The 14,142-nt window shown below is 37.8% G+C and overlaps 1 protein-coding gene across 2 annotated transcripts in view; it reads right to left on the minus strand.

Moving 5' to 3' along the window:
- Positions 1 to 14,142, minus strand: part of col4a6 (collagen, type IV, alpha 6) — a 75,767-nt gene that overhangs the window by 7,564 nt on the left and 54,061 nt on the right. The window contains exons 21-37 of one of the 2 annotated variants that reach the window (XM_083541298.1): positions 11,588 to 11,674; positions 11,314 to 11,471; positions 10,989 to 11,168; positions 10,685 to 10,868; positions 8,995 to 9,045; positions 7,790 to 7,861; positions 7,576 to 7,683; positions 6,492 to 6,710; positions 6,253 to 6,411; positions 2,963 to 3,127; positions 2,585 to 2,728; positions 2,309 to 2,428; positions 1,911 to 2,092; positions 1,669 to 1,732; positions 1,494 to 1,568; positions 1,054 to 1,161; positions 851 to 958 (exon numbers count right to left, since the gene is read on the minus strand). In XM_083541298.1, the coding sequence (XP_083397424.1) occupies positions 851 to 958; positions 1,054 to 1,161; positions 1,494 to 1,568; positions 1,669 to 1,732; positions 1,911 to 2,092; positions 2,309 to 2,428; positions 2,585 to 2,728; positions 2,963 to 3,127; positions 6,253 to 6,411; positions 6,492 to 6,710; positions 7,576 to 7,683; positions 7,790 to 7,861; positions 8,995 to 9,045; positions 10,685 to 10,868; positions 10,989 to 11,168; positions 11,314 to 11,471; positions 11,588 to 11,674 (2,184 nt within the window). The remainder of the gene's footprint in view (positions 1 to 850; positions 959 to 1,053; positions 1,162 to 1,493; positions 1,569 to 1,668; positions 1,733 to 1,910; positions 2,093 to 2,308; positions 2,429 to 2,584; positions 2,729 to 2,962; positions 3,128 to 6,252; positions 6,412 to 6,491; positions 6,711 to 7,575; positions 7,684 to 7,789; positions 7,862 to 8,994; positions 9,046 to 10,684; positions 10,869 to 10,988; positions 11,169 to 11,313; positions 11,472 to 11,587; positions 11,675 to 14,142) is intronic. The other variant, XM_083541299.1, reaches the window with a different exon arrangement.

Consider the following 14,142-nt stretch of genomic DNA (forward strand, 5'->3'; position numbering starts at 1 on the left):
ATCTGCTGTGGCGACCCCTAATAAGAGCAGCTGAAAGAAGAAGAAGAAGAAGAAGAAGAAGAAGAAGAAGAAGAAGAAGAAGAAGAAGATTATATTACAGCTTTATTCCAAAATGGATTTAATTTAATTTTTTTCCCAACTATCAGGCCTGTATGGTAGAGTGGCCAGACGGAAGCCACTCCTCAGTAAAAAGACACATGACAGCCCAGCTGGAGTTTGCCAAAAGGCACCTGAAGGACACAAGAAACAAAGATTGAACTCTTTGGCCTGAAGGCCAAACTAATGTCTGGAGAAAACCGGCCTTGGGTTGTGCATTGCCATCACCTGGCCAATACCATTCCTACAGTAAAGCATGGTGATGGTAGCATCGTGCTGTGGGGATGTTTTTCAGCACAGGAAATGGGAGACAAAATGATTTGTGCAAATATTGTTTGCTTATTTTGTTCTGTATTGTCTCCTTATATTCTCTGTTTATTCATGTTGTGTTTTTTTGGGTCACTATATAAAACATGGCCAGGTTCCATGGTGGTCTAGTGGTTAGGATGTGGCGCTCTCATTGCTGCGGCCCGGGTTCAATCCCCGGTCAGGGAACCGACCCCAGCCATTAGGGTCGCACAAGCCTTAGTGCCGGTCCCAAGCCCAGATAAATGGGGAGGGTTGGCCATATCTAACATGCGGATGGTCCGCTGTGGCGACCCCTAATGGGAGAAGCCGAAATAAATTTTTATATAAAAAACATGGCCACTTTGGCCCTGGAAAAATAGTGATTTGTTTTCACTGTGTAATGCACAGTATATGGCTGAAATGATTAAAAAAGCTGTGTAACTTGAAATTATTTTCTTTGACTGACCTTTCTGTCCTGGCCGACCTGAAGTCCCAGGAATGCCTTGTTTTCCCTCCTGTCCCTTCTGTCCTGGAAATCCAGGGAGACCACTAGCACCATGGGGCCCAGGCAGCCCTGAGAGAAGGCACATGATGTGCAAGACAAGTTAAACATGCCTCAGTTTAATATAATAACTTAATAAAAACTAATATGTGTGTAAAAAGGGGTACCTTCTTGCCCAGGCCTTCCTGAATCTCCAGGTGAGCCTTTCTTCCCAGGATATCCAAACGCCCCTGGCAAACCTCGAGAACCTTGCTCACCAGCAAAGCCAGGGATACCTGTAAATAAAAATTGAGAGAGTAATTATGACACTGGGGTATTACACAAACAAAGGCATTTTTACTACAAAATAGTTTTTTTGTTGACATTTTGTATATTATCCCTATTAATATGATATAAGATATTAGGTTAAGTGTTTATGTTCACACAGATATTTGCTTGTACATTTTTTTACATAGTAGAAAGCCGCATTCGGAAGCTCCTCAGGATTAATATGTCTTCACTGTCAGCATCCATTATAAGGAAAATTTAAAAGTAAAAAAAAAAACAACACAGCTATTTAGTTTGATGTTGTACAAAAAAAAGAAGACAACCAAAGCAAAAAGCTCACCGGGGAATCCAAAATCTCCCACTAGTCCCTTTCTTCCAGGGGCCCCAGGTGTTCCAGTAGAGTCTCCTCTCTCACCTTCAAAAGAGTATTCATGTGACAGGCATTACATTTAACTATGTGTGAAACTGTGTGTCCTTATGGGAAAAAAATATTTCTATATAAAAGAAGGACTCACCTTTTTTGCCAGGGAGTCCTGAAATACCAGGTGAACCAAAAGACCCAGGAAGTCCATCATCACCCTGCAAATGGATCAAAATGCATCAATTAATGTTTGCTTATTCAATACACAACTTTCAATGATCACCCAAAGTTAAAATGTTTTTTTAAATCTTCTGATTTTTAAGCATTCATTTCCATGCATCTATATTGTTTATTAGATAATGTAATTTTGCTGGAATGTCGCACACATGAGCTTACCCTAGGTCCAGGCATGCCAGGAAAGCCAAAAACACCAGGTGCCCCCTTAGGGCCTGGAAATCCTGGAGAACCTGTGTGTCCTGGGATACCTGGATCACCAGGCAGACCCTTGGCATGCTCAAAAACTCCTTGCAGACCAGGACGACCTGGCTGACCAGGTAAACCTGGGGTTCCCTTATCACCTGTGTGAAGATAATGACTGTCATAATTGTGGCATGGGATGCTGACAGATAACTATTTCAAAGCAAAACAAAGAAAAAAAATCTGCTTTGTGTGAGGTTTGAACAACCAGGTAAAAAAAACACTGCACTTCTTATTCTGTATTCTACAGTTTTTGTTCATAGATAAATAAGTGTCAGTGGCAATAAGAGTCAGTGGTCAAAGAAGTGTTTTCCTACCTCTTGGTCCTGGAAAACCAGGCAGTCCAACAGCTCCAGGAGCACCTCGATCCCCTTTCATCTGATGCAATGGAAGGGGTGGAGGTGGAGGTCCTGGTGGGCCATCTTCTCCACGGTCCCCTGTAAACCAAGACACACACACACACACACACACACACACACACACACACACACACACACACACACACACACACACACACACAGATCTTTGTAAGGCATAATTTGAAAAAAACAACAATACATCTTACTGATATGTAATCAGTATTTGTAGTGTACCTTTAAAACCAAGAAAACCATTTACTCCAGGTACACCGTCCAAACCTGGAAGTCCATGTTGACCTTTGCCCCCTGGCTGTCCAGAGGTTCCAAAACGTCCAGGTGATCCAGGGAATCCCACTAATCCAGCGACACCCTTCTGCCCTGTAAATCATTCATGTTAGTCGTTCATGTCAAAGATTGGGAAGGAGATACAAATGTGAGAGGCAAAATGTAATTTAAGGAACAAGATGAGTCAGCTATCCAGCTCAAAAGTCAGCTATCTAAAATATTATTATGATAAGAATGATGATGATAATGATGATGATGATGATGATGATTATTAATAAAATCCTTTCAGGAATGCATAGACTTTTATGGCTTTTTAAAACTTCATACCTTTCATTCCTGGTCTTCCTGATTGGCCATTACGTCCTGAAATAGTTTCTCCAGGACGTCCCATTTGTCCTTTCGCTCCCGGAATTCCAGGTCGTCCAGAAGAACCCTTTCTACCCAAGCCTTGCAGTCCAGGGTCTCCTCTTGCACCCTTGAGTCCTGGGAAACCTTTGAGATCACCAACATAAGAGTCAAATGACACCTAATTCATGACATTGCATAAACACATATGAGGATAAAATTGAGAATCCTACAGTGAACCAGTGAACTGATATGATTTATTATTGACTTTTAAGAGCAGGGACAATTTCATCAAACATCATAACCAAGTAGTGTTTATGTGTTTATAATAGTAGTAATGTGTGATTATATCTAGGGAAAAAATTTCCAGCAATTCATCAAACCACCTTAAACAATCTAGCAACTGTACATTTATATGACATATTTAACAAAAGGCACTTTAACCAATGACACATATATACACAAACACGTTATTCCATCTTTAACCAATTTGATAAGCTAGAAGAATAAGTTAAATAGCATGAATATATAAGCAGCTAATTCAGCCAGTGTGTTAGCTAACATGAGCTAACTAGATAGGATTTATTAGCAGATTTTAAGTCATGTTAATAGCCTTCATCATATCTCATTCGAACAACATGCTTATATAATCACTGTCTAAAAGTACATTCTTCATATCAGCATTACTGTATATAAAGTAACACTGAATTACTTTAGATAAAATAAATTAAAAAAATGTTTATTTACTATAAATCTGTAATAAACAGTACTAGAACAAACACAATACATTACAAAAATAGTACAAAAACAGTAAAAAATATGCACATTATGGGATATTATTCAATACTAAAGTCACCAGAATTTTCTGTAAAGGCTCTTTTGCTGTTAGATGAGTTTGTTAACGTCACTCAAGTAGATTAGGTTATAGCAGGGCAGCAAATGGCTAAAAATCGAGCTACATTAGTACTGCTTATTGCATTAGTGCAGATTTAACACTAGTAATTGCTCAGCAGAAGCATACACACTGTATGTACACATGCATACCAACTCTTAAAATGATGGATGAGAACATATACCTCACATGATTTATACCACCCCAAGCTTAGAAGATAAATTGAAATAAATAGCCAGGACAGTTTGATTTAAAAAAAAAAAAAAAAAAAAAAAGGATTTTATTTTGTAATGAACTATAAATGATTTCGAAACAATTTGCTGATTGGAACCTGGAATGGTATAGCAAGTTGACAGTATCTCTCTCCACAGCTTTATAAAGCAGCAAAGCATAATCCATTGCTGGATTTGGTTAAGAAGTTCAGATATTCTAATTTCTGGAGCAAACTCAGCAAATATCTCATGGAAAAGATTGGTTGTTAGAAAAAAATAACTCTATAAAGAAGTAGTGGGTTGATAACTTTTCTCACCTTGGCAGCCTAGAGAATTGACCCAGCACCAAAGACAGAGGAGCAAGACAAATGGAAGGGATGAGAAGATGGGAAGGATTGAAGTGATGACAGATAGAGAGACAAAAAAAGAAAAACAGAGAAGGAAAGGGCATTTAAAGAGTAGAGGAATGAAATGGGATGTATTTGTGAGAAAGTGTCCAGTATAGAAGGTATTGACAAAGAAAAGAGCAGTCAGTGGACATTATAAATATTACATCTTGTGCTGGAACATACAGTAAGCCATTCATAGATCTCTTTTTACATTACATTATCCTACTTTACCATACTTGTTCTTTTTTGTTCTATTGTAAACTGTTTTCAATCTGGCTTGAAACAAACATCAGTTCATTTCTATTACACTATGTTTTAGTTAAGCTAGTCCTAGACATGAGTCCCAACCAGTGTTGGGGTAATGCATTACAAGTAACGTGCGTTACGTAATAATATTACTTTTCTGGAGTAACGAGTAAAGTATCGCGTTACTTTATAAATGTACACATTAATATCTAAATTACTTTTTTTTTTAAAGTAATGCGAGTTACTTCTCAGTTAAATTATTGTGCATAAAAAAAATAAATACTGAATGTAGTCACGTAGAATCGCGCACTCATACGTGCGAGCCGCGGGAACAGAAGCTGGTCAGAAGCGGAGGTGGCAAACCAGAGCATTACATTACTGTGATGGAAGTATTCTTATTATTTTGAAATAGTCCAGGAAAAGGAGAAATGAATAATGGTTAAGTGTAGATTATGTGTTGGTGAAAAGCTTTTGTCAACTGCAAAAATACCACTTAAAAAAAAAAAAAATCTGCATGCAAGGAACAGCACTACAGATGTGTGTGTGTGTGTGTGTGTGTGTGTGTGTGTGTGTGTGTGTGTGTGTGTGTGTGTGTGTGTGTGTGTGTGTGTGTGTGTATAATGTTGAATATATGCAACATTATGCAATGTTCCATATATGGAAATGGAGACAGAAATATAGAAAACTTTTGCCGACTTTCCACCACTGCAGCTCTATTGACTGCTCAGAATAAAAGTTTTCCGTAGGAGACACATGTACGATGCCATCGCAGCGGAGAAAGAGAGCAAATTCACAGCTCATTTGCTCTTTGTGGGAAGATAAACTGCCACGGTCACTGATAATAGCGCGAACTTTGTAAAAGCGGTCAGAATGTTTCAAGCTGATGATGAAGCAGAGAATGACGTAGACGAGGACGAGGTCATATTTACGAAATTGCAAAATGTTTTACGTGATGACAGCGAAAGATCACCGGTGTGCAGCCCACACCCTTAACCTTATATACACGAACGATAGTTACATTCCTGACGGCGAAGGCAGATTAAAAAGCAGTGTACAGAAGTGCGACTGGAAAGTGTTCAGCCTTGTGGTCAAAATTTTGTCGATCAGCTTATTGTTCTCAGAAGTTATTAAGCATTTAAATGTTTAAGACATGTCTTTTGCTCTAATATAACTTATTTATTAATGGCAATTATCTATATTACACCTGTTACACCTGTAAGGCGTGAAAGAGATACAAGTAATGCAAAAGTAACGCAAAAGTAATATAACGCATTACTTTCCATAAAAAGTAACTAAGTAACGTAATTAGTTACTTTTTTGGGGAGAAACTCAATATTGTAATGCATTACTTTTAAAAGTAACGTTGCCCAACACTGGTTCCAACCCCATGCCAAACAGAGATGCATTAACTAAAATTAAATTGTCTTCTTTAATTACAAGAGAAAGGTCCACAGCAACATCAAGAGTAATATATGGTTAAATTGATATTTCAGTGAGTTAAAGAATCATTTATAAACTTCATCACTTTCTCACCTGTAGGTCCAGGGAATCCAGGACTGCCAGGTGGACCCGGACGTCCAGTGACTCCAGAAGAGCCCACACCCCGTGGACCTGGCTGGCCTGGAAGCCCTGGGAAACCATTGGCACCACGCTCACCCTTTATCCCAGGGTTACCACTAGATCCATCAAATCCTGCAAGAGAAATATTTATAAATAACTGCTGTACTGAAAACTGAGTGATAGTAGTTTTGAGATTAAGTTATTGAACATACCATGTCCGCCTTGTAATCCAGGATTGCCTGGTTGGCCTTTGTCTCCAAACTCTCCTGAGTGACCTGGAAGTCCAGGTAGTCCTTTAGCTGCCCCTAAAACCTCACCAGGTTCTCCTTTTGCTCCTTGCAACCCAGGTTGTCCATCTTTTCCTCGGACACCTGGAAAACCATTGCTTGTAGTGCCTGGAAAACCTGGATCGCCTCTGGGTCCAGGAAAGCCTGTAAAGATCCATTGTGTTAAAGCAAATGGATAACACAGATTGCCACTATTTAATTTGATTTTGTCATAAAAAAAAAAAATGACCAAACTTTTACCATCTCCAATTTTTTAGAAAGTAATCATGCCTCATGAATTGCCTTTTAAGCAGTTATTGTAAGATTTCTTGTAACGTCTGGATAGCAGGAGGTTACTATAGGACTGGTAACTTCTACAGTACTTTAAATTTATAAACTAACTGTATGACATACATACAGTAAAGTACTGTTATATCTTACATAGCATAATGTAATTCAAAGTCCAATACATTTGCTCATTTGGCTGATGCTTTAAAAAAATGCAACTTGCAATTAAAGCAGGATACATGAGCAATCATTCAACTGTCTCCATCACTGAAATACCAAATCCCTAAACACAAATTTCTTTACTAAACCACTGTTTTTTAGTAGCACAGAAAAGTTAAACTCTTCTTATTACCGTTACCATATTGCAATTTGTTTTATTCTCTCCCTCGCAAAAGAACGTATTTTAATGCAGTGTTCTAACTGCCTAATCTTTTATAGTACAATTCTGTAAAACAATAAAACAATATCTTATTGTAAAATAAATACTTTTTGTTCTGGACAGGTTCAGAGCTAGATAGGTTCAGGTAATTAGCAAAAAGTATACAGTATGAGTCTGTAAAGCCTATAAACAATTTAAAAATCACCTCTTTTAAATGTGCCAATCATTTACAATCTTGTATGTCTGTTTTTAAATTTCTATTCCATCTTCTGTAAAGATTGTGAAGCATCAGTGTTTTGTCCTAAAGATTGAAATGGTACCAAACAGTTACCAAACAGTCCTAGATGTTTACTAGCATCATACCTTGTGGTCCGGGTTGACCTCCACTGCCTGGATCTCCTCTTTCACCTTTTAACCCATCAGAACCTGGCCTTCCACTTAGTCCTGGTGGACCTGGCTGTCCCTTCGGGCCTAACCACACACATTTACTTATAAACAATGGGTATGACAGCAGATATTTATAAGAAAATCTCTTCATCTTTTTGATCATTTAAAAAAAAAGGATGGAAAGAATTACCTGGCAATCCAGATAGTCCGGGGAAACCTGGATTCCCAGGTTCTCCTGGAATTATGCAAGGCAGTGACAGTCCTGTGAAGATTCATATGGCCATCAGTTACATGCTAAAATCATCGACACAGGCCACAGACTAAATCGACTCGAATAAACAACACTGTAAATGGCTGAATTTGTAAATCCACATCAACGAAGTTCTGTGATGATGTGAAAATGCTAAGTGCAGTGTTAGGTTAAATATTTACTAAATGGCTTCGGTTTAATGTCATTTACTATCGTCAATAAATGTCTTAAGTGTTGTGAAAAACATACCTGAGAGAAGAGAAAAAGAACAAAAAATCTATAGACCAACTTAAATAGAATCCTTTAAACATTAAAACATCACTTAATGTATATACTTAAACACTTAACAGGAGGATTTTGACAAAAGATTGGAAAAGATTATTTCTGATTAAACAAAACAAATTCTTGCGAGATAATTTGATGCTGGAATCTCCATATAAATATTTGTACTGATATTCATTCATTCATTCATTTTCTCCCGCTTAATCCGTAATTCGGGTCGCGGGGGCAGCGGTCTAAGCAGGCCCCCGCCTTCGACCGCTGCCCAATCCTCACAGCACCGTCCCTTACGGTCCATCCTGCAGGTGGTGAGCCCACGGGAAGTTTGTACTGATATTTATTAATCAATTTCTAAATACATTAGCTTTAATTATTTAATTGTATTTATTATGAGAGTAGGATATTAAATCCCTGCGAGTTTGTTATATACCCTGTAGCAGGGTAACATGCACAAGGCTTTGTTAGCTGATTGGCAAATAAGAGCTTCTGCATTGCCATAGTGTGCACTTGTTGTATGCACTGGCGTAAGCTGAAGACACAAAGCAGCGAGGGTAGAGCAAGCACAATGAGTCAAAATAGCAGACAGCAAAAGCCTACAGCGTAATTTGTCTGATAAACCCCGCCTTTTCCTTTTCTGTACCCCACCCACGGTATTTCCGTTCCACTGACATTGGCTCCAGCTTATCCAGAATATCCAACAAGTGCCCCTGTTATTCCACTCAACACCACACCAATAAAGGGAAAGAGCTGACTGAAGCAAACACTTAAGCTATTTTAAATTCATTGATGCCAGTAAAGACCAGGCTTGAGATGTCTGGTCCAGTCAACTTGAACAACTATCTTGGCTACAGCTCTGGGCTTCTCACCTCCCTTTGTGAAAGAGGCTTCATTAAGCCCCGCCTGCCCACAGCTGTCACCTAGTCAGACAACATGCAAGAGTAAAAGAAATAGCAAGAGATGTGGTCAGTTAATCAGTCCATCAATCACTTCAGTCAGGGATAATTATCAAATCATTTTAAAGTATAAGCCCAAAGAAGATTAAATCATTAGCAAGAAATTATAAAAAGGTTATCCAGATAAACCAGGCATGTCATTGTAAAGCGTAGCAAAGTCACATTTCTGCACAGTTCCAATTCAGAGAGAGATTGAGAGCATGAGGAAAATTATATTGCTAATTTTCCCAAACTCTCAAGTTATCAAAGAATGGATCAACCATTAAGGAAGGATTATATGGAAAATATGTTAGCACAAGCAGAATGAGAAAAGAAATTTGCATATACGCATGTCCAACAACACAGACATACACAGAAACACATGCAATGAATTTCAAAGCAGATGTTGATTATGTTACCCAACCCCTCACACCAAAAAACTTTTGGCCCTTGTTTTTGGAACTTGTTTGCAATTTATTTTCAGTAATTGTTTTTTAACACATTGTTGCCTAAGAGATTTGGATGCAGTGCAAAATTTGCTATGAATAAAAAAAAAAATGTTTTGTTTCCATGGAAAAATGTCAACTAAGAAGAAAAAGAAAAATCACAGCCATCGCATCTGAAAAAAAAAATCTGCCTCTATAGATTGCACAAGAATTAAGGGCAATGACTTTGTCTCCCACAAGTCATTGCACCTCAAGGTGTCATGTGTTTGTTTGCGCACCTGATTCAAGTTTACAATCATTTACATGCTCAGAGTTTATTACCTTATTTGTCTTTACCTATTTTTGCCAATGTTTTCATGGTACCCAGGTTATAATTTTTTCATTTAGGCTTAATTGTATTTAGTGTTTAGATTCTTTATCCCTTATTGTCTACATTTTGTATACTTGCACCGCTATTAAACTTTTCTGCAAATTCATCTGTTCCCTGCTTTATTACACGCTGAAGCATTTTATTAACAATTTAGATAATGTTATACTGTATAGTCAAGTCCACACACGATCTGAAAGGCTCTGGGCTGCCATACTGTGTATTGTATATTATTATTATTATTATTATTATTATTATTATTAATTTAGCTTATTTTCTTTGTTCCATAGTAAATATTTAATATATATATTGTACATTATAGCTTTGATGGCATTATTTTACTTTATTTGAAATAACTGTATATATATATATATATATATATATATATATATATATATATATATATATATATATATATATATATATATATATATTATATATATTTGTTTGTTTTTGTTTGTTTGTTTGTTTGTTTGTTTGTTTGTTTGTTTTTTTACTTGCATTAGACTGTGGACAAAATAATATGTCACTTCCTGGTAAACTGTATAAATTAAAATAAGACCGAGACTATCTAGCATATAGACAAACAGAATCCATAAATGACAAAAAAAAAAAAAAACACAGAACATGTACACATGAACATACATGTGCACATGTATACATGTATACAAATGTATATGAATTTATAACATGTATACAAATGTATAGTTTGTATCTGTGTCCACATTCACATACAAATACAGATACAAAGACATGCGTTTTCTGTTCAATTTGTTGTCTAATCCTTCCTTCTGGTTTATCTAGAACTTACCTGGTGGTCCTGGAGGTCCAGGCTGCCCTGGAAGCCCAATTATACCAGGGTCACCTGGAAACCCTCTAATACCAGCGTTGCCTGGGTAGCCATAGCCGGGTTCACCGGACACACCAGGGCGACCCTTTAATCCAGGAGATCCAGGATAGCCTCTGTCTCCAGGCACCCCAAATCCAGCATCTCCCTACAGGGAGCAAATGACAAAAATTGAATTAGGGAGACTAATAAAGAGGTTTTTGTTTTTTCATGCTGATTATTTCACACCTGCTTAAATACTTCACTGCTTTCTACACTATACAATTACCGGTGGTCCTGGTGGTCCAGGAAAACCAGAGGCTCCATTTCTTCCAGGTTGGCCAACATCACCTGTAGGACCAGCAGGCCCTGGCTGGCCAATGTCACCCTTGTGTCCTCGTCTATTAGCAAAGTAAGAGTTTCCTTTCGCTCCTTTAGCTCCTGTAAAGCCATGCCGTCCAGGACGACCCTTAAAATAACCAAAAACCATCATCATCATCATTAACCATGAAGGGGTAGTATTTGTGAACATATTTGAAGCTGAACTAGACTTTCATCAATGCTGTGATTATATACTTAGCAATGCATAAAACATTTTGGTTTATGTCACTTACAGTTGGTCCCTGTGGTCCTTTGTGTCCAGGAAGTCCTAGGTCACCAACCTCTCCTTTACGGCCATCGGGCCCCGTGATACCAGGTAGCCCTGGAAATCCTTGAGGGCCCTCTCTGCTAGTAATGTCTTCACCAAAGCAATCACAAAGTCCTGTTTCACCTACAACAAATGACAACCTACATTTTAACCCATATAAATATTGATATGCAAGACATCAGATTCGATCTGTGTTCCTTTCCAAACATTTCTGTGGACTTAACTATATGAATTCTTACCTTTGTTTCCTTTAAAACCTTTTGTTCCCACCTGACCTCTGCTGCCTTTTACACCTGGACGTCCAGGCTGGATTTCAGGAAACAAAGCTGACAAGTGGAAAAGCAACAAGAGGTGATTAGGCAAATTAACAAATAATTCAATGTGTTAAAACTTATGTTTAATTTCTATGTCTTTGGAACTTGTTATTAAGTTTAGATGTCACTCAACACACTCAAAACTCTAGAGATGATAGGTGGACTTTAGGAAATACCCCACAACACTACTCCCCCTCACAATATCCAACAGCCCTGTGCCATGTGTGGAGTCCTTCAAGTTTCTGCACATTACAATTTCCTAAGACCTGAAATAAGAGTTCAACATAAACTCTATTCTCAAAAAGGCCCAGCAGAGGATGTACTTTCTACGCCAATTAAGGAAGTATGGTCTGCCACAGGAGCTGTTGATGCAGTTCTACACTGCAGTCATTGAATCCGTCCTGTGCTCATCCATCACCATCTGGTTTGGAGCAGCAACAAAACAAAACAGGAATAGACTGCAACACACAATTAAAAACAGCAGAAAAAATAATTGGTGCTCCCCTGCCCACTCTCTAGGACTTGTACCAAACAGGAACCAGAAACTGGGCAGAAAAAATCACTACTGACTCTTCGCACCCTGGACACAACCTCTTCCAGCTTCTCCTTTCTGGCAGGCGCTACAGAACTTTGTTTACCAAAACTGCCAGACACAGAAACAGTTTCCTTCTCCAGGCAATCACCTTAAATTAAATTATATTATATTATATTATATTATATTATATTATATTATATTATATTATATTATATTATATTATATTATATTACCTGCTTCATATCTAAAAGTACTGCATTATCAGAACTGTCAGTTATCACATCATCTGTTACACACACAACTGCTACTGTATATTGCACAAAAGCTCTACAAAAGTAAACTCTTTATTGTACCTGATGCACAATACTGTTACTTGCACTACCATGCACTCTCACTTTATGTGCACCACTGATCTGTCATTTATTCTGTATTCCTATTTAATACTCTCTGTCTGTAATACTAATACTGTCTGTATTGTCTCACATTGTCTGTATTGTCTTGTATAGGCTGTTTTATCTTGGTATGTCTATTTTGTCTTGTATAGTCCAAGCTGAATGTATAGTGTTATTTATGTCTGTACTTTTGAGAGTCACTAACAGCTGGAACCAAATCTCATGTGTGTCAACACACTTGGCCAATAAACCTGATTCTGATTACATTGTTATATTCATTGGTAAATGCATAAAGAAAGATTAATGCAGACCTATCCAATGAAAGTACAGTAGGTACAGGTGAAACCAGATATTTTCATATACTTCAGAAAAAAACACAAACACTTTTATTTCTTTACTGTCATACATTAAATCAAAGTAAAATTTTCTGTTTAAAATCAATAAATATTAACATATTTTTTGCATTTGTTAAATGTCAGAATCGAGCGAGGGAGAATTTTTTTGTATTTTTATTATCACTTTCATCAAAGTCAGAAGTATACATACACTTCCTTAGTATTTGGTGGAATTGCCCCGAAACTGTTTCACTTGGGCCAAACGTTTTGGGTATCCTTCCACAAGCTTTCTACAATAGTTTTCTGGAATTTTGGCCCACTCCTCTTGACAGAACTGGTGTAACTGGGTCAGGTTTGTAGTTCTTCTTGCTCGCACTCGCCTTTTCAATGCCACCCACAAATTTTTTATGGGATTGAGATCAGGGCTTTGTGATGGCGACTCCAATACCTTGACTTTGTTGTCCTTAAGCCACTTTGTAACTAATTTGGAGGTATGCTTGTGGTCATTGTCCATTTGGAAGACCCATTTGCGCCCAAGCTTTAACTTTCTGGCTGATGTCTTCAGATGTTGCTTTAATATATCCACATAATTTTCTTTTCTCATGATGCCATCTATTTTGTAAAGTGCACCAGTCCCTTCTGCAGCAAAGCAGCCCCACAACATTATACTACCACCCCCATACTTGACAGTTGGGATGGTGTTCTGAGGCCATTTTCCTCCAAATATACCGTTTATCATTATGGTCGAACAGTTCAATTTTAGTTTCGTCAGACCACAAGACATGTCTCCAGAAATTAAGATTTTTTCCCTCATGTGCAGTTGCAAACTGTAGGCTTGCTTTTTTATGGTGGTTTTGAAGTAATGGCTTTCTCCTCCCAGAGTAACCTTTCAGCTCATGGCGGTACAGTATTCGTTTTACTGTGGATAATGACACTATCTTACCAGTTTCAGCCAGCATCTTCACAAGATCTTTTGTTGTTGTCCTGGGGTTGATTTGCACATTTTGCAACAAAAAACGTTCCTCTCTGGGACTCAGAATCCGTCTCTTTCCTGAGCTGTATGATGGTTGTACATTCCCATGTTTTTTATACTTGTGTATTATTGTCTGAATGGATGAGCGTGGGACTTTGCACCTAAGGATGAGCCATACTTGTGGAGGTCAACAATTCTTTTTCTGATGTCTTGGTGGAATTCTCTTAATTTTCCCATGATGTCAA

This window comes from Silurus aristotelis, assembly GCF_946808225.1.
Source record: "Silurus aristotelis genome assembly, chromosome: 5".
Taxonomy (NCBI): Eukaryota; Metazoa; Chordata; class Actinopteri; order Siluriformes; family Siluridae; genus Silurus; species Silurus aristotelis.